General features: G+C 43.1%; 1 protein-coding gene across 16 annotated transcripts in view; it reads right to left on the bottom strand.

Annotated features, from left to right (window-relative positions):
• ZMIZ1 (zinc finger MIZ-type containing 1) overlaps positions 1 to 20380 on the bottom strand; it is a 563555-nt gene that overhangs the window by 13162 nt on the left and 530013 nt on the right. For 11 of the 16 annotated variants that reach the window (XM_075000053.1, XM_075000048.1, XM_075000059.1 and 8 more), the window contains 9 exons: positions 19088 to 19274; positions 10203 to 10413; positions 8925 to 9030; positions 7224 to 7384; positions 5826 to 5893; positions 4467 to 4535; positions 3552 to 3799; positions 3084 to 3164; positions 397 to 560 (listed from right to left, as the gene is read on the bottom strand). In XM_075000053.1, the coding sequence (XP_074856154.1) occupies positions 397 to 560; positions 3084 to 3164; positions 3552 to 3799; positions 4467 to 4535; positions 5826 to 5893; positions 7224 to 7384; positions 8925 to 9030; positions 10203 to 10413; positions 19088 to 19274 (1295 nt within the window). The remainder of the gene's footprint in view (positions 1 to 396; positions 561 to 3083; positions 3165 to 3551; positions 3800 to 4466; positions 4536 to 5825; positions 5894 to 7223; positions 7385 to 8924; positions 9031 to 10202; positions 10414 to 19087; positions 19275 to 20380) is intronic. The other 5 variants (XM_075000063.1, XM_075000064.1, XM_075000060.1 and 2 more) reach the window with 4 other exon arrangements.

Below are 20380 nucleotides of genomic sequence, written 5' to 3'. Positions count from 1 at the left end.
GAGTGTCAGGGCCCTGCTTTAAACGACTTTCTGAAGAAGATGGGTATTTACAGACCTTGCAGGACCAGGGAGTGAAACAGTGGGAATGAAATCAAGGTTTCCCACAGCGCAAACCACTATGACTAATATATAGGACCAGGGCACCTCTTCCAGACAGACAAGCTAACTGACAACTCATAAAGCTCAAAATTACTGCTTCACATGCCCTAAACCAGGCACTAAATTAAAACTGATGCTTGGGACTATAACTAGGACTTATCTAGTTTAAGAATTGACATGGGGGAATCCTCTAAGAGCTAAGAACAGTTCACAGTCCCACACAGATTCCTCTAATGTTGCAATATCCCCAACCTGCACAAGGAAACAAATGGAAAGCTCTGGAGGAAGGTTACTTACTGATTCTTGCATGGGGTGACTGAGGGGTTTGTCCAGAGCTGCCATGCTGCTGGGCATGTCTGGGGGGTGAGACAACTGTGGCCCATGCATGAAGTCATTCATTGAAGTTCCACCAGGATTCCCATGAGGGAAATCAAAATTGCCATGGCCTTGGTAACTGTTGCCTAAAGAAAGCCAAAGGAAAAAAAGTTACCATGAACGAGGCTCTTAGCTTTCTGACCTGGCTCTCGCAACAGTGCAATGCACACTGTCCAGAGCTGCAAAGCAGTGATTTAGACTCTTTCTGTGGAATTTTGTTCTGTGTATTAGAGAAGGAGAAAAAATACCAAACCAGTCTCTTATATGCTGTCTTCCACAGGAAGGTAACCATTCACCGAATGATACCACATAGCTCCTATTCTAGGAATATGGGGAAACTGGAGCAGTTCAGATACACTCATGTAGTAATTTGGCAAATGCTGGTATTTTAAATGGCAACCATGGGCACTGAGCCCGTGGTTGTTAACGATTATGATGACTTCAGCTTAGCATACTCATTTAAGATGGGAGAAGACAATACGCAGTAGCAATGTCATAAAATCCTGAGGACAGTCCACTTCTGAGGACACGGGTTCAAAATCTGACTGATGTCCTATATCCAAATATATGGGGTGCTCTTTGTTCATAAATTTCATCCCTAGACAGGGTAGGCACAGCAGACATGATGTAAGTTTGATTATTTTCTACCTAGGAATACAGTCTTGTTGCAGCTCATCAGGCTGCTTATTGGCAGAACGGCGCAAACAAGTTATCGCAGCCCTTGCTCATGGCTGTCATCTACTTCATTGACCTCTTTTCAGAGTAAGCACATAGCTTTTTTTTTTTTTTTTTTTTTGAGATTAATATAGAAGAGGCCTCAATGCTTTGGCTCACACCTGTGCGATCATGTTCCTTGATTTCACAAAACCTAATAGAATTCTCTCAGTCCTTTGGAAAATGGAACACACATGATCTCACTTTTTTAGGCATTTTCCTTCTAATTTGTAGTGTTACATTCTGGCTGAGATCAACGTTTTCAAACACAAAGTGTGCATTCCGAATGGAAGATTAATGAGTTTCCAAAACTAAATGGAGGTTGGTTTGAGTCTGAGTTCCCTTGAAGTATGAAAGTTCCAGGGGTTTTCAGAATAAATGTTTTGGTTTTAGACCTCACTGAAATAGTTTTAAATGAATTCAGAGCTGGTGAGGAATGGGAAATGGCTACATCAAGAGAACAAAATCCTCGATTTGTCTGCAGATAAAGTGCTGTATGGTCAGGGCCAGTGTGGTTTTGCTCCATGTAATTCCAGCCAAGGTGCTTTAACTCTCTTTCTACCTGATTCACTGTAAGTGTATACACAGGTTCACCCTCCATATCCCTTTTTACCCTGGCTGTCTCTGTTTAGACTTCCAACGGGGCTGCAAACTCCGGTGGTTTACTTGATATGAACAGAATTGCTAACTAAGGCTACTCAGCTATCTCACATAAGCCTCCAAATGGGATCATATTGAGCTCTGAAATAATACAACAACTTTGGAGCTAGCTTGCAGTTTGTCAGCTGAAGCAGAGCCACTTCAAATGTTCAAGTCAAGCAGGTAGTTTGACAAACTCAACCAGCTGCATCATTGGCTCATTTTAAGCAGAAGTCTAATCCAAGAGGGATGGAAGTCATTAGCCATGTAAGAGTATTTCTCAAAGAAAGGAGTCGGGACTTTGATCTATCCTGTGAAGGCTGTAGAGCCTTTCTAATTCTCACTTTCTGCTAATCTGCAAACCAGGTAAGTCTCACTGTACACAGCTGGTCTCATCCCACTCCTCAGAAAAGATTTCGTAGCAGGGAGCTGGAGTGAGGTCATGTACTATTGATACACTACAGTATGTTTACTGCGGTACCGTAAAACTACCAACAACAAAGTGCTATTACTACAACTTTGTCCTCTTAGAGTGCCTTTCACCAGTGGATGTTAAATGCTTTTAAGCACTCACGCTCTCTTCAAGGCTAGGTGTAATGAAAGGAACAGAGGTAATTTGCCCCAGGTGTCACCGTAAGTAGGCAGAGCAGGAAGCAAAACCCAAATTATTTGATTCCTGGTTTCATGCTCTAACTACGCTTCTTCTCTACTGACAGAGTGAAACATATTTTGCAATGTAGTATGCATGATACTGTTCTAGTGTTTGTTCACCTATTTGATCATTCAAAAAGCTGGATAATCTGTTGTTGGTCTCACAATCATTAGAACCAAATAACCACATGATGCATGTAATATATTTATATCTCATACATGTTTTTGCATCAAAATGCCTGTAATAAGCACATCTATTGTGTTGTAATGACATTTTCTGAGACTGCTCAGAGTCATCTCATACCACTGCAAAGATTATTGTCTCTAGGTTTACAATAGTCTCTTGATAATTTGAGCTACAACCTGTCACCGTAAGCTGGTCATTCTCACTAGATCAGATCCTTGAACAGATACCTCCACCTCCTGTATTTAGTTCAATGTTTCCCAGCCTCGGGGACATGTGATGATGGAGAAGCTTGCATGACTCTAAATCTAACGTCCTAATGCAAAAACACTCTTCTGGCTGTTTCTTTTCAAAAGTTGCCCGCCATCTGTCCCTGCACCCAAAGTGGCCCTTAATGAAGCTGGCCAATGGAGAAGCTTACATGTACAGGACTGCAGGCTCAGACGGCAGCCCACTGGCCCAAGCTTCTCCATGGTTATCACCCTCAGCAGTATGTGGCCTTCTGTAGAGTGGGAACAGGGAAAGGAAGTCACCAAAGGGAGGAATGGAGGAAATGGACAGAAAGCAAGATGAAGGGAACTTGGTTAGGGAATGAGACAAGCAGACATGGGAGCAGCCGCTGCCCATCCATTGTAGGGGGAGATAGAAGTGCTTTACCATAAAATGGGTGAGAATAATGGATTTACTTCATTACAGATTTTTGCCTAAATAAATTCTAAAGGGAATGGCTGCTTTAGCGTTTCATATCAGTAGTTGTATATCTGCTTACTTGCTCAATTTTCCATGCAAAGGATGGTCATAGTTTACACTGCTACACATGTGGCTCACAAAAGCTGACTGAACAATATGTGGGATATGTTCTCTATACTTGTGAAACAATAAAACCAACCTTGGTTACCGTACTCAGTGGAGTTATTGCCCCCTGGTGGAGGTGGAAGGGATGGGTAAGGTGATGGGCCAGGACCCAACGCCGCAATCATCTCCATCACATTTGGCATGATCATCTGGCTGGGACTCATGGTTTTAAATCTCTTGGAAGGAATGCCATCGGGATCATCTTTGATGTGAATGTCTGACTTTATAGGGACTGGTCTCCAACTGCATGTTGGGTCAATGGTAACTTCTTCAAACTCAGAGCTGTAAGACAGGAACAAATTACAATATCACTGGCTCTTGCTTTGCTCTCAGTTCTCCTGAAATTCCCAAGAAAAACTGAACTGCAATCAGTGATTTCCTGTTGCCTGAAGAATACAAGCTCAAAAGGTTTTCCTTGCCAAGAGCATGTGTGCAGCATTCTTAAAAGCAACAGTTTGAGAGATTTGAAAACCAAAGTCCTCCCCTTGTCCACAAGTGGGTACAGTAGGACTGCAGCAATGCAAATACCTCTGTGTGGTCCTGCGTAAAGCACCATTAGCCTGAATTAGATGGACTGCTTCTAGGACTGAGAACATAGTTCGCTCCTGTTCCATCTTCTGCATCTCTAGGGGTTTGCCACCAACCGTGCCAATTAGGAGCCAAAACCATGAGCAACCAGACTGAGACCAAGTCACTTCAGCTAAGCGACTAACCAGCCATTAGATTTATAATGAATTTCAATTACGACTAAGCAGTCCTGGAATTAAACAGGTGACATGCTTCATACACAGTAACCCAAGCTATTCAGTCTCCCCCTTGCAGCTACCAGCTTTAATACCTGTAAACAGCCCTAATCATTAAACACAGCTGGGGAAAACCTTTTCCAAACAAGCAGAGAACTGATGCAGCTGGTCAAAAGAAAAACCTGAAAGAAACAGAGTTCACTTACTTTTGTATAGCATTCAGAATACCCCACATATACTGGTCAACCTCCAGGCCCTCCAGCAGAGCAGTTTTACTAGGAAGGAAGAAACCAAAATTGTCACAGCTGCTAGTAAGTATACAGAGATGAAAAATGGTGTAGGGCCACGGCACACTGTCCAAGTGTGCTGTGAAATTTTGTCATTTTCCCCTTCCTGTGGCCCTTTGCAGAGGCCCAGTGTGTGTGTGTGTGGGGGTGGGTGGGAATTGACGACCCTGTGCTAACTGGGGTCAAGCAGCAAAGCTGCCTGAGTCTCAGCTGGCACGAGGTTTGTCAATTCCCCTCCCTCCAGGCAGTGGCTCTTTAATATGAATTTATTTGCTCCTTGTTTAGCTTGTTGTATGCACTACTATGTCGCAAACCTCTCTAGTAAGACTGTAACCATAGTAAATGTAGGTGCATATGACATTTATGAGCAGTTGATTCAGCTGAAAAAAGTGAGTGTGCTGTGGAATTGCTTGTCTCATTGAAGTGTGCCATGTTACTGAAAAGGGTGGGCACCATTGCTGTAGGGAGTAAATCACCAGACTGGCATCTATGCAGTTCCTGGATGTGCTACATACTGTCTTCACGATCTTGGATTCTGTGCCTAGCCCACCCCCAGGCTAGAACATGACATGGGGCGGTGCACTTAAGTTTCAAGCTCAGTGTAGATTTCTCCACCTCTACAACTGATTGATTCCCACCACTAAAATGTGGACTTGCCTGTATTTCACTAGTGGGCGTACTGAATGTGAGCACTTGCGTATTTCTGTCTTCCGAAATTACAACACAGACAAACAGAGGTGCAAACTCAGAACAGATCAGAAGTTCTTCTGCTCTACTATCTTGTCTCTGACTGTGGCTTATGCTTGATGGTTCAGAGGAAGGCAACAATACCACAGTTCAATTGCCCAAAGCCACCACTGCTTAGCAGACAGTTTCTGAATTTAGCTGGAATTCATGCTACGGTGCATAGGGAAGAACAGCTTAGGAAACATTGTTCTAGCTGAAATAACCCAGTAGGTACAAATTTTATCAATAGAAAGGTTTGAACCTCTTTTGAATCTTGCACAACTCCTTACTTCATTAATATCCTGAATCAGAGACCCGTCAGGTTATCAATTGCAGGGGAAAGTATTTTCTTTTGTTCATTTTACTTTTGTTGCCTTTTAAATGTCATGGAGTGTCCCCGTAACAAGATAAACCAAAGATTCTTAGTGGCTTTCTCTATTTTTTTAAACAACTTGTACCATACCTATCCTATCACTTCCTAGTGTTTGTTTTGGAAGACAATTTGGGACAAATTCTGTGCAGCTTGCATTTGACAAAACAAGGTTCACTTACTTGCATACAGGGCACCTCCAAGTTCCTCGTTCACAGTTCAGTTGCAAGTAAGATTCAAGATCAAAGCACTGCAAGTCAGACACACACACACAGAGAGAGCATATTAACTGAGCCAGCTGAACAAATATAAAACGGCAGACAGTGGATAAGACAAGACTGCAAGCACGGAGACATATGTCTGCAGGGGACAGAAGGCAGCTTACGAGAAATGTCTTTCCCCTGCTGCATATAAGACTTTCTAACATGTCCCTGCTTTGTTAGAAAATGAAGACAAAGAAAGATGAGGGAATCATCTTCTTGCAAATTGACTGGGAATTGTTGAAAACAAGCAGACACACTGTATTTATTCATTTACATTTGCAAAAGGCTAAAATCAAGTGCTGACCCATATCTTCCAGGCACTCTTGACATGGCTTAAAATGACATCAACTTATTTCTCAAGTGCTCATTTCAAAAGGACTTACAACCAGTAAAACTGGGGAACTTAAAAACTCAACCCTCACCTGATCCCTCCAATAAATCCTCAGCCCATTTTCAAATGCCTGGCAACAAAAATCAGCCAAACCATCAGAGACTGGACACAGACCATTTTGGGGCAAATCCGGAGGGCCTTACTTTTTTAGATGATGCCCTCTATTAGTCATTACTCAGGTGAGCTACTACTGACTTCATTATTACAGGGTGAACCTCTCTAATCTGACACCCTTGGGACCTGACCAGCGCTGGATGAGAGAATTTGCTAGCACTTGCTAGCACATTATCAACACTTTCATTGCTTACTGGGCCCTTAGAAGACATTTAGGGGTAAATTACAGCTAAACAACAGCTCAGAACCCTGAGAGCCAGGACTGGTGGCTATAAACAAACTTTATGGGACTGTGGGAAACTTGGCCACACCCATGATAAATGATCATCTGGTTAACTAAAACATGCGAGATTACAGATGTTGCCAGATGAGGGAGGTCAGGATTAGAGAGGTTCTACCTGTCATTTGCCTAAGTAAGGTCCCAGGCACTGTTCCTACAAACACATAGGTGAGTAATTCCACTGATTTAATCCCATGTGTTTTCAGCACTGAGTTTCAGTAGCAATCTGATGATCTGCCCAAAGATGGCATTATCCACAATGAACAGCGATATGTTCTATGACATTTCTTATTTCGTTCATCACAGTCCATGTGATTTTGCAACAAGATAAGAGGAATCAAAGCTTTCATCATTAATTGAACTTAGCATTTACTTAAAGTAACAGTGACATCCTTTGGTTGAAATCAGACAAATTTAGAACATGTTCTTGAACCACAAATCCATATGATGAAAAGAGAAATTCATCCTTTTTCCTTCCCACCAACCTAAAGACACTGTAGGCATGGGGGAAATGGTCAAGACATGCACTCACTTGTACATGCTTGCAGTCATGGCCTCTTGCTGGGAGCTGGATTCGCCGGAATGTGATTGGACATTTCAGAGACACTTTAATAGCCGTCTGCTCCACTCCATCCTCCCCATTTAGGGTTGCATTGCCAGAGGAGGCTGCCACACTGCTGAAGTTCCTCTTGACTAGTCAGGAAGACAGTATATGTATGTGAGAGAAACTATACGTGCACTGTGGTTTTTAATGTAGCTGCTTGAAGCCTGGCTGTACAAACAGCACTTCTCTGCACCAATGATTTGATGGCCAGCTTTGCCAGCTAAGTGGATTTTCAAATGAATTTGGAGACTTCTGCAGCCCTGATAAGCCACTTTCATGAGATGGCACAGAATCCTAGATACATTAGCCAGCTTTTGTGTGCATACTTGAGCATGAGTCTCAGTATGATGAAAATCAAATGTAGAGAAACCATCACATACTGAAAAGTTATAAGGCCAGGCTCTAGTTTGCCCAATCTGCACTGCAAAGAGGACAGAAAGCAGCCCTAAATGGCCAGCTTGGGAGGATCTCTGAGGTTACGTCTACACGACAGCCCTATTTCAAAATAAGATAGCCATTTCAAAATATCTTCTTTCAAAATCACACAACCAGACACAAAATGCATTTCAAAATAGCACCCAGCTATTCTGAAATACCATTTCTGGGTCCACAGCATTATTCCTCAGGAAATGAGGTTTACCAGAAGCGAAATTACGCATCCATTATTTCACATTTATTTCAAAACAGTGTGTGGCATTATTCAGACACCGCCAAAGTTATTTCGAAATAACTGCTGTTAGTTCAAGATAACTTGGCCATGTACACATAGCCTGATGAAAAGCTCACATGATGAGCAGCTGGGGATTCTCCCAGCATGACAGAGTTCTTTGGCTGACATCACACATTGCTCTGCCCCCTTTCCGACTCCTGAATCAAGAGTATGCCGGGGAGGTCGCCACTGCCAGTGTTCCCTGTAAGTTGAATGCTTATGCTGCTGCCCAGAAGCAATTCAGGTGCTGCCCAGCTGATCAGCAGAGTGCCCACAGCCACTCACAGTGGGCAACATGTGATTCTACTGGTGGTGCACATCCACACAAACCTTGGTGCACACAACAACATTTCTTTCAGCCATGGATGGAAAAAACTAGAGGGAACACTGGAGGTAGCCTAACAGCATGATTCTCTGGCAAGGCCAGCTACACGTTATTAGACTGTTCAATAGATGAGTGAAAATGGTGTAGGAATAAAATATAACTTATTATAAGGCACTCTGGAGAATCTTGGTTAGACTCCTGTACCAGCCTGTAACACAGTCATTATTTGCAGTAATTGGTAGCCAGGTTGGACAAGGGATAGTGGAAAGACAATGGGAGAGAAGTAATACCTTTACTGGACTGACTTCTTATATTAGTCTTATATTATTTTGTTTTATAAGAATCTTAATACACATAACCCTGTCAGTGAGCATTTCAATGGAGTGGGCCATTCAGGCCACAAGGCAGAATTGCCTTATCTTGAACTCCACCCTGACAGGGTGGGCAGGAGGGGGTCACATTATTTTAGCTAAAGAAGAGCTCTATGTAGCTCAAAAGCTTGCCTCTGTCACCAACAGAAGCTGCTCCTACAAAAGACAATCCCTCACCCTCCGTGTCTCAGTAATACATTGATAAACACACACTCAGAACTCACTCTTAGTGATACAATGTTCTGCAGGGAGGAGACGTTTCTTTAGCAGGCCTTGAAGCACAGAACGAACTGATGGCCGGTGCACTAACTGCAACACGAACAAGTGTGACTGCAAGAAAAATCACCACGTTACCAGCAGATACAAACATGATAAGTTGTTACAGACCACAAAGTAGAGCAGAGGCCTACCCTTGGGTGCATGTATGTGGCTCTTCACTGAACCCCATGGGAACCCTGCATGTACCCACCAGAGCTGACTTTGCTCATCTGAATTAACGCACTTCCTTGAAGGATATGCTGAAGCTGCAGACTGAGACTGCGTAATGCGTTATCACCTGGTGATGTTGCTAGTATGGAAAGGTAATGTTCACTGCGCCATTTTCCCTCTTCAAGTCCAAAAAATGATGCTATAATTTGTTCTGTATGGGGTCTGTCGCTGTGACCCCAACCTACCGCCCACTCGCCCCACACTCGGACTAGCTAGGAGGGTTGCTGAGATACCTCTCCTCCCAATCATTGGACAAGTGGTCCACCAATATACTGTGGGGCCTAAGACAAGGAATGGACTTGTGCAAGGGAGAGGAAGTCTGAAGTAAAACAACAGGCGTAAGTGTTAGGTCTGTCTTCAAACTGTCTCATACCATGACCCTGGGAAAGCTGCCCCCAGGCTTTGTGCCCTTGCCAGAGGCAAGGAAATGGCAGAAAGCCCAGATTATGATGTGTGCAGACCCTCTCCATTAAAAACACAATCTATTCCAACTGCAAGTGAGAGCTACCAGGGAGAGGCCAGCTGCATGGCTTCGTGGATGAAGTAATGGGATACGAGCCTTTCACTGTTATATCACTCCTGTAAACCCAGCCCAAAGTCAGGGTGGCAAACAAATGGTAATTTGATCTCTACATGAAGTACGGTGTTGGCCTCAATCCAATTCCCAGTGGACAAATACCCACAGCAAGAAAGCCGTCCACCATCACTTTATGCCCCCTGCTGCCAGAACACCGCCCCGTGGGCAGATGGGGGCGCGCCTTCCAGACACATTGACAAGGTAGTTTCATTCATGCTGCCCCAGTTCTACAACAAAATGTGACAAGGAATTTGGCACAATCACTGCAGCCCTGTTCAATCACCAGTACTACAATCAGTGGCATCTCCCTGTCCCCAGCAGTGGGAAAAAAAAGGAAACAAATGCAAGATAGGATAGTACTGTACATTTCCATGCAGTTCCTTCCTCTGCCACAGACCTGTAGAATCCAGGGCAGCAGCAAGCCCAATGTACTTACACAACAACATGCTGTGACTGTAATTTGAATTGTGTTTCTCCCCGGCTGGCAGACATGCTTCAGGTGCAAAGGTTTATGAGATGTCTTGTTGTCGCCGCGTTCAATGGTAAGCGGGGTTGCGTTAACGCTGACCTGGACCGATGCTGGCCAGTTTGTGTTCATTTGCCTGTCTTCATGGTGGTAGCACTTGAACTGTAGCTCCAAGTCAGACCTGTAGCACAAGGCACAAATGTGGCTTAGATGCTATTTTCATCTTGCTCAAGGGAGCTTTTTCAGATACTAGAAATTCTATTGCCATCCCACCTCCTTCACTTTAACTCTGCTTTGCTCAACTCCCTTTTCTTGTTATCTTCTTCCTGGAAATGACTTACAAATAATATATGCATAAAACTCCCTATAAAAGCCTTTAACAGACACATGACAGGATGGACCACACACCTGAAATTTGACAGAACAATCACAGTGATAATACTTTACACTTGTGCACAACATTTTATGTGAAGATCTCAAAGTGGTTTACAACAGTGGGTTGTAAGTAAATTTGTCTCTGCATCCACAGCTGTAAAAATGAGCTGCAGATAGCCAGCTCAGCTACGGTTAACTCTTGAGTAACCAAGGGTGTCTAGAATACAGCAGCTACAGTGACACAGCAACAATGCTGCAGTAGGGCTGTAGTGTAGCTGAGTCCAACATTGATGAAAGTTATTTTCATAATCCTCTGTGAGAGGCCCTACCTAGGCTGACAAATATTTTCCACCAGCCTAACTACATCTGGTGTGAAGGTTGAACAGTTGACACACAGCACAATTTTTTTCACAGCCATTGAGTGACGCATCTAGGTCCATGGTGTCAAATACGCTAGCCATGAGCCACATGTGGCTATTTGGCTGGCTGAGTGTGGCTACTTGGCTTGAACAATAAAAACTCAAAAACGGGCACATTCAAAAAATTGTTCAAGTAAAAAAAAATCCAAGACTGAAAAAAAAGTTCAGAAGATCTTTCTCCCAAAATTAATTCTATTTTCAGAATAACGTGGCTAGTTTTGCTATAGCACTAGTCACAACAGTGGCTACTGCTTCAGAACTGGTTGGACACCATCGATTGAGCCCCATCTAAACTTTAGCTGTAGAAGTGGGCTTGGTAGATAGTAGCACACTTGCATTCTGTCACATCGGTGTTAAACTGAAATTCTGAGGTTTTGTTCTTCACTCTTGTATTATGAACAAAAATGCCACAAAATCCACTGTTGACCATAGTTTACATAAGAAACATCAGGTAATGTTGCATAAGACCATAATCTAAGGGTACATCTATATTTACTGGAATATCGATTTGGTAAGGGTCAATCTTTCGGGGTTTGATTTCATGCCCCTAGTGGGGAACGCACAAAATCGAACTACCAGGGCTTGACAGTCTACCCTGATAATTGCAAGGCGTAAGGAAGATCCATGGGAGAGTTTTTCCCATTGACCTTCCTCTGTGAGGATGGCCAGATAAGTCGATCCAGATAAGTTGATTCCAGCTATGCATTTGTTGTAGCTGAATTTACATATCTAGGATCGACTTTCAGGTTTAGTGTAGACCTGCCCTGAGATGCAGCTTGCTCTCCCCACTTCTCCCAGGTGGGAAGAGAGTACGGTCTGTTAGAGAGTCTAAGAAGGGTGACCCTGGGCTGAAGATGTTTCTTAGTATCTGATAAAATTTTTTAAACTCTGGGCTGCCTGTTTATTTAGACTGTTTTTACTGAAGGCTCAGATCTTTGGCAATTTTTCTCAGTAAAGGTCATGTTTTATGTCCTATATTCAGGTAAAGATCTCAAGTAATATTGTTATTGAGGGCCTACAGAAACCTAGTTATCACAAAACAGAGGGAAGCTGGGACATATCCCTATCCCTAACTTCAAAATATGTAGATTCAAAAAAAAATAATCAGGGAGTCTCTATATATTACACAGGAACTGTAAGGACAAATCTGCATCCACAACTCCTCCACACAGTGAGGAATGGAAACGTGGACGATCTCATGTTCTAGCCATGCTACCTCACAATGATAGATAATATATGAATTGTGGTGAGCAAAGACTGGCCCATTTTTAAAGCAAAATTCTCCTGATTGATTTCATCTACCTTCTCTTACTTCCTGTAAGAGGATGGAGTTCCCAATGGAGAGAAAAATATAGCAGTGTGAGTATAAAAGGGATGTTTTGATCAACATTTTCACCAGCATAAACATCTTCACAACTGGCGCTATTCCATCATTTTCTATTAAAATCTAAAATCTAAAGGTTTGGCCTAGAACTCACATGTGACTAACACTTGTATTGATATCCATACAGTCTAAGAAAAGCTTCACATTACTTCATTGTTTTATCAATGTGCAAAATTTCTTAATGCCATCTAACATCTGCTCTCTTTTAGCTGAGCTGTTGTACAACAAATGCTAAAGCAAGTGACACTCCACACACAGCTGACAGGGTAAGGGAGGGACACAGTCTGCGCATTTTCCATGTGGGTGTAACGGTGTGATCAAGCAGAGAAAAATGAAAGTGGCAAGGATGACAGACACAAGACCCTGTTTTCTCAGCATTCAGGAGGCCTCTGCCCTCCTATCACAAACTAGTTTTACAAGGCGGTGAACCTGAGCACAAATCACTGATGAGTCTTCATTAAAATGAATTTAAATACAAGCCCAAGTTAGTGTGCTAACAAAAGAAAGAAAGCAAGCAAGAAAGAAAGCAAGAAAGACCAGGTATTAAGAAACTTGCTCATGCCTCAGTGCAGCTCTATAAATCTACAGAAGGAGCCTGCACAATCCCCAGTGGTCATTACTTATTAATCAGAACTAGCAAACAAATACCAAAACTCCCTCTTGCTGTGAGTACTCCAGGATAATGAAATGCAAGTAAGCAATAAATGACCTCAGAGTTAGGCTACATCCAGTAATTAATGCCTATTTGAAATCTCTTCTGATTCCTGGGTTTGGGCCGCTAGCATCATGAAGGCAAATAAGCATCTGTATCCTAAGTCAAATTTCAACCACAGTGCCCATAAAGTTACAACCACCCATCCTTCACACTTCACAAAATGGACGAGATCACGGCTAGATTTCAGCTTGTTGCAAGTAAGGTCTCACTACGGAACAGGTTGGGGTCATAACATTATTAATTCAATGATCCATCTAGACAAGGTTTGAAGGAGACTTTCTAAAAGAAACTGGAAGGAGGAGAATTCCGGGCACAGAGGAACGTGTGTTGATGAAAAGAGGTTTCATTTGCTAAGCTCTTTCCTGTGTAATGAAGAATGCTCCTCATAATAAGACAAGACAATGAGAAACTCAATTCTCCAACGCACACAAGCAGAGATTCAAAACAAGTCCATCCTACAGTATCTGGAAACCTAAGAAATGAAAGCTTTGGTTTGGATTTGATTTAATGCCATTTCATTCCTTATGACATATAAAAAAGCCAGCAAGGAATCTGGAATCATTTTCTGAAAGTTTGAATTACAAAGCCGCAAAAGATAACCCAAGGGGACTATTTTTGCTCTCTCTCAGATGAAAAGTAATATTTACTGCAGGTAAAGAGCTGTGTTGTGAATTGATTTTAGAGAGGAGTTTTAACTTACGAAGAACAGAAATCAATCTCTTTGAAATGTGGGTCTTATCCTGAGAGGGGCTTAGCACCTGTAAAATGCCCCTGAATTTACCCTCTCTCTGAACCAGGTCCTTAATTTGCTCACTATTTTTATTTTCAGGTGCTTTTGCACGTCCACATTCCAGTGGAAAGTAAAAGCAACCTTGCCAAGGTATTGTGAGAAAGGTTATCACAGACTGTTCAAGACAAATACCAACACAGTAATTAAAATCAAGGAGTATGCCTAATTCAGACATACTCCATGGATGATCCTTGTCTGCAGGTCTCCGCTATACATGCTCCTAGCACTTTCACTGTCAAAGCTAGTCAAATGTACAGTTAAAGAATTATTTTCCACACACAACCCCTTGTAGCACTCACAAAGAACATAAGAATGGCTATACTGGGACAGATAAAAGGTCTATCTAGTCCAGTATCCTATTTCTGTCAGTGGCCAACGACAGGTGTCCCAGAGGGAATGAACACAAGTAATCACCAAGGCCGTTTCTACACTTCAAAAGTGGCATGCTAATAAATGGCCCAACATATGCTAATGAGGTGTGGATGCAAATTCCCTGCACATTATTAGCATAAGGTCATGTGATTTGGAGTCCATAAGACATTCTTCTGGACTCCAAAACACCATTTAGAACCCCCCCCCAACCCTGGGGGGGGTCTTCTGGAAGGAAGTCCTTCTTCCAGAGTCTCCTTCTTCCTGAAAATTTTTGGGAAGAAGAGGCCTCCAGAAGGACTTCCTTCCGGAAGATCCCTGGGGGCCCGCGCTTCTAAACAGCGTTTTGGAGTCTGGACTCCAAATCACGTGATCGTATGCTAATGAGGTGTGGTGAATTTGCATCCATGCCTCATTAGCATATTTCGGGCCGTTTATTAGCATGACACTTTCGAAGAAACAGCCCAAGTGAGTCATCCCCTGTTGCGCATTTCCAGCTTCTGACAAAGAGAGGCAATAAGATAGAGAACAAAGAGAGACTATCTCCTTTTTAATGATTCCTAGCATTCTCTTCACTTTTTTGACTGCTGCTGCACATTGAGTGGATGCTCTTAGAGAACTATCCACAATGACTCCAAGATTTCTTTCTCTTGAGAGGTAATAGCTAATTTAGTTCCCATCATCTTATACTTCTAAATTGGGATTATGTTTTTCAATGTGCATTACTCTGAGTCTATGAACATTAAAACGCACTTGACATTCTGCTGCCCAGTCACCTAGTTTTGAGAGATCCTCTTGAAGCTCTTCACAGTCTGCTTCGGACTTAACTGTCTTGAGCAGTTTAGTATTGCCTGTAGATTTTCCCACCTCTCTGTTTGCTTCATTCTCCAGAGTATTTAGAATACATTGAATAGGACTGGTCCCAGTACTGATCCCTGTGGAACACCCCTAGTTACCTCTCTCTATTCTGAAAACCTCCTATTTATTCCTACATTTTGTTTCCTGTCTTTTAACCAATTATCAATCCATGAGAGGACCTTCCCTCTTTTCCCATGACAGCTTACTTTGTTAAAGAGCCTCTGGTTAGGGACTTGTCAAAATGCTTCTGGAAATCTACGTACAGTAAACTCTCTTTTACCTGGTATTTGAGTAAAATAACCTTAAGGTGACCACATCTCCTTGTCCCAAATACGGGACAGGGAGATATGGGACGGGCAGAGTGGCTCCTCCAAGCCCCGGGTAGCTGGGAAGGAGGCAGCAGCCGCCGGTGCTCCTCGGGAGTCCCAGGGAAGCGGCAGCTGCTGGTGCTCTCCGGGAGCCCAGGAAGGCAGCAGTCTCCGGTGCTCCCTGGGAGCCTGGGAAAGCGGCAGCCACTGCCAGTCCCCTGGAGCCCTGGGGAAGCGGCAGCTGCCAGCACTCCCCGGGAAAGTGGGCGATCCCCTGGAGCCCTGGGGAAGCGGCAGCCGCCGGCAATCCCGAGAGCTCTGGGGAAGCTGCAGCTGCTCACACTCTCCTTGCTTCCCCAAGATTCAGGGAAGTGAAGCAGGGGAGGGATGGCCCAAATATGGGACAATGAGTCCCTTTTAAAAAACAAGTCAGGACGCCTTTTTGACACCCCAACTATGGGACCGTTCCTCCCAATATAGGACAGATGGTCACCTTAACTAACTGGCATCACTCACAACTCAAGCTCTGGGCAGCAGATATTGGGTGAGAATACAGAGAAGTGGTGTCATAGCTGGGATTTGTGAATTACTCTCCTGCGTGGTGTACTCTGCCTGGAGCGGCTCTCCACACAGCATGGCAAGCACCCCATTGCCATCTTCAAGCAGCTCCATGCTGTCCCCTGCAACAAGGTAGGGGCAGCAGTTGAGCAGGACTTTGTGCTCAAGTGCCTGGGGAGAGGCTGAACTTCGTTATGGGGGTGCACTGACCCTTACCTGTACTTCCCTCCAGCTGCTCTCTATTAACCAGAATATTTTCATATCTGGCACCCCTGCGACTGTACTGTTTATTATATCCACTGGATCTCACTTGCCCACATGAGTGTTGACCCCTCTCAAAGATTTCTAGTAGATTAGTGAGGCATGATTTCCCTTTACAGAAACCATGTTGACTTTTCTGCGACACTTCATGTTCATCTTTGCGTTTGACAATTCTGTTCTTTACTATAGTTTCACCCAATTTGCCTGATTTTGAAGTTAGACTTACCAGTCTGAAATTGCCAGGCTCACCTCTAGGACCCTTTCTGGCATCACATTAGCTATCTTCCAGTCATTTGGTACAGAAGATGATTTAAAGGATAGGTTACACACAAGTTAGTAGTTCTGCAATTTCACATTTGAATTCTTTCAGAACTCTTGGGTGACTGACATCTGGACTTGGAGACTTTTTACTGTTTAGTTTATCAATTTGTTCCAAAGCTAACTCTAATAGCAAAGCCATTTGGGACTATTCCTTAGATTTGTCACCTAAAAAGAATGGCTCATTTTGGGGAATTCTCTCTAACACCCACAACTGTGGAGATCGATGCAAAGAATTAACTTAGTTTCTTTGCAGTAACCTTATTGTCCTAGAGTGCTCCTTTAGCATCTCTATCATCTAGTGGCCCCACTGGTTGTTAAGCTGGCTTCCTGCTTCAGATGTATTTAAAAACTTTTTGCTATTGCTTTTTGAATGTTTGGCTATTGATTCTTCAATTTTTTTTTGACCTTCCTAATTATATTTTTACACTTCATTTGACAGGGTTTATGCTCCTTTCTATTTTCCTCACTAGGATGTAACTTCCACATTTTAAATGATGCCTTTTTATCTCTGACTGCTTCGTTTACTGTTAAGCCACAGTGGTTCTGTGTTTTTAACTTAGGGTATACATTTAAGTTGAGCCTCTATTACAGTGTCTTTAAAAAGTTTCCATGAAGCTTGCAGGATTTTACTTTTGGCACTATATTTTTTAATTTACTTTTACCTAATCTCCTCATTTTGTGTCATTCCCCTTTCTGAAATTAAATGCCACAGTGTTGGGCTCCTGTATTTTTCCCCCACCAAAGGGTTGTTAAATTTAATTATATTATGGTCACTATTTTCAAGTGGTCCAACTATAGTCATCCCTTGGCCCAGATCCTGCACTCCATTTAGGACTAAATCAAGAATTGCTTCTCTTCTTGTGGGTGCCAGAAGCAGATGTTCCAAAAAGCAGTCATTAAGCTGTCAAGAAACTTTATCTCTGCACCCTGTCCTGAGGTGATGCACCCAGTCAATATGGGGATAGTTAAAATCCCCCACTATTATTGGTTTTTTTATTTCATACCCTCTCTAATCTCCCCTAGCATTTCACAGTCACTATTACTGTCCTGATCAGATGGTCGGTAGTATATATTAATATAATTAGAAGATGGCATTACTATCGATAAAAATTCTATAGAATAGTTTGATTCATTTAAGATTTTTACTTCATTTGATTCTACACTTTCTTTCACAGAGTGCCAACCCCATACCAGCACCACCTCTTCTGTCCTCCTGCTATATTTTGTGCCCTGATATGACTGTGTCCAATTTATTATCCTTATTCCACTAAGTTTCTATGATGCCTATCATATTTATATCCTCATTCAATATGAGGCACTCTACTTCACCCATCCTGCAATTTAGACTTCTAGCGTTTGTCTATAAGCGCTTAAAAGACGTTACTATTTAGCTGTCTGCCATTACCTGATGTAATTGAATGTTTCATCTGATTGTTTCCCATCAGCTCTTATGAGTACCTCATTGTTCAGCCTCTCCTCTTTACTAAGATGCTCCCTGTTTACCTGGCCCTGCATGTGGAACTGAAAGCATTTCAGAGAATGCTACCATCGAGAAACCGGATGGCAATCTCTACCCTAGCAGCCTAAATTTGTCCTCCAGGATCTCTCCCCTGTCCTTCCCTATTTCATTGATACCTACAGATATCACAACCCCCAGCTTCTCCCCAGCACCCCGCGTAAGTCTATTTACATGTCTTGAGACATCTGCACCTTTGCCCAGGTAGGCAAATCACCATATGGTCCTTCCTGTCATCGCAAATCCAGCTATGTTACTAATGATCAAATCCCATTAATAACACCTGCCTTTTCCTAATGACTTGAGTTCCCCCCTCCAGAGAGGAATACTCTGTGTGAGAGGATACCACATCATCTGGAAGGAGGGTCCCAACTATGGGATCATTTCCATCTACTCCAGTTGGATGTTCTTCTCTAAGCCCTTCACCCTCTGCAACAGCACAGAGACTGTCTGACTGGCGGTGAGATTGTTCTACTATACCCCAAAAAGTCTCATCTGTATATGTCTCTGCCATTCTTAGCTCCTCCCATTGAGCCACCCAGCTCTCCAAAGTCTGTATGTAGTCTCTGAGAGCCAGCAGCTCCTCACATCGAATGCACACATATGCCACCTGCCCATATGGCAGATAATCATACTTGCTGCATTGGATGCAATAAACTGAGTAGCCCCTCACTCTGCTGCTGGGCTTCTATCTGCATTCTCTTTTTATGACTAGTGTGAATTAGTTTGATAGGTTTGCTTGGAAGGATGGCACATACCTTGGCAACAGTAAAAGGGTTAGGAACTGAATCAGGAAGCGTATTGTGCTTTACTCTCTGGAAGTTGAAGTTTGTTCATGTAAATGTAAACTAAAGGGAGTTTTTTCTATCCAGACCATATTTCCTAATGTTGAAATACACGTACGATTCAAACAAAGCTCATCTTGCTCACCATTTTACTTTCAGTCCTACAAGATTGCCTCACAACATTGGTTGAACCTACCTCCACATCAGCGTCTGATGGACGGTTGGCCGTAGATGAAAGACATGGTTACTGACCGCCAGGTTGTGTTCCAGCCGAAAGGGCTCCAGTACAACCCCATCTCTTACAGGGAATGTCAGACGCAGCTCATCATTGTGGTTGGCTGGGATCGAAGAGGGAGAGAAAGTGTGAACTTTCCCTTTAGCATCTGCAGTGCGATAACAATGTGCACATTTATACAGAATAATGACAAATGATACAGTGATCTATTGCTGGGTTTAACCTAAGAGACTGACAGAGAAAAAAAAATTACAAATAATTATATAAGTGGATTTCACGCAGGTGTCAGAGCACAGACTGACAGCTCTGGAGATGGATGTCTTCTACTTGCATCCAAGGATAAAGTTTATGAAAGGAGTAGCAAAAGTGCCTCTCACCACAGACATGCCTAATGCCTGATATGGAGGGGCCATTTTTCACTGTAAGAGAGCAAGCAGTTCAGTCACCCGTCCTATTCAATCACTGGATTCCCTCTGCTGAATCTGACAATCAGATTGCCAGTGAGAGCCAGGTGTGTTGCTATTTGTTTTGTTGTGATGTGGCTGTTTCTCCCCCTAGAAACTGGAACTGAGATTTCCAAAGCCACTTCAAGTGTGCCACTAGATGGTAACGACTCTTGGTTCTAAAGGTGACCTACACATGGAGGGCTCTGCTACTCCTCAAGCCATTCGGTCTCCCATCAGAATGACCTTTGCTGCTTTTCATGCACAATTTATAATGGTCAAATATTTTTTCTAGATACTTCCTGGCTGCAAAACCAGGTTTGTTTGAGGGGCTTCTGCAGGAAGAAGACCTGAGGTATGAAAAGGTTACCTCTGGGGTTAATATTGTGTTTCTTCTTTACTCATCAGAAACAGAAGCTGCTGATCAACTCTTACCAAAAATACTCTTCTCCCTCTGAGGCAGCGGAAGCTAAAACAGCGCCAACAACCTTAATCTTTCAACTCGCCATGAACTGCAAAATGGTGATTGTAACAAGCTAATACAACTGAAGGCGTTCCTAAAGACTGTCTACACTACAGTGATCTCTCAACAGGTTAGTGTCAGAAGAGACCTTCCAGCAAAACTCTGTTGACAGATCATGTCCACACACACAAAAGTGGATTGCAAGAGCAATCTGCTCTGTTGACAGAGAGTGGCCAGACTGCCCTAATGCTTTCTTGACAGAATGGTCAACTCAAAGCTCAGGAAACAGAGCTGCCCAGTGAACCGGAAGCCCTGCTTGTTGACGGAGGGCCCTTGGGAGCATCTACA

Source organism: Carettochelys insculpta, chromosome 7, assembly GCF_033958435.1.
Source record: "Carettochelys insculpta isolate YL-2023 chromosome 7, ASM3395843v1, whole genome shotgun sequence".
Classification (NCBI taxonomy): domain Eukaryota; kingdom Metazoa; phylum Chordata; order Testudines; family Carettochelyidae; genus Carettochelys; species Carettochelys insculpta.
Note: the sequence above shows the minus strand (reverse complement) of the source record. Positions and strands in the feature narration are given on the sequence as shown.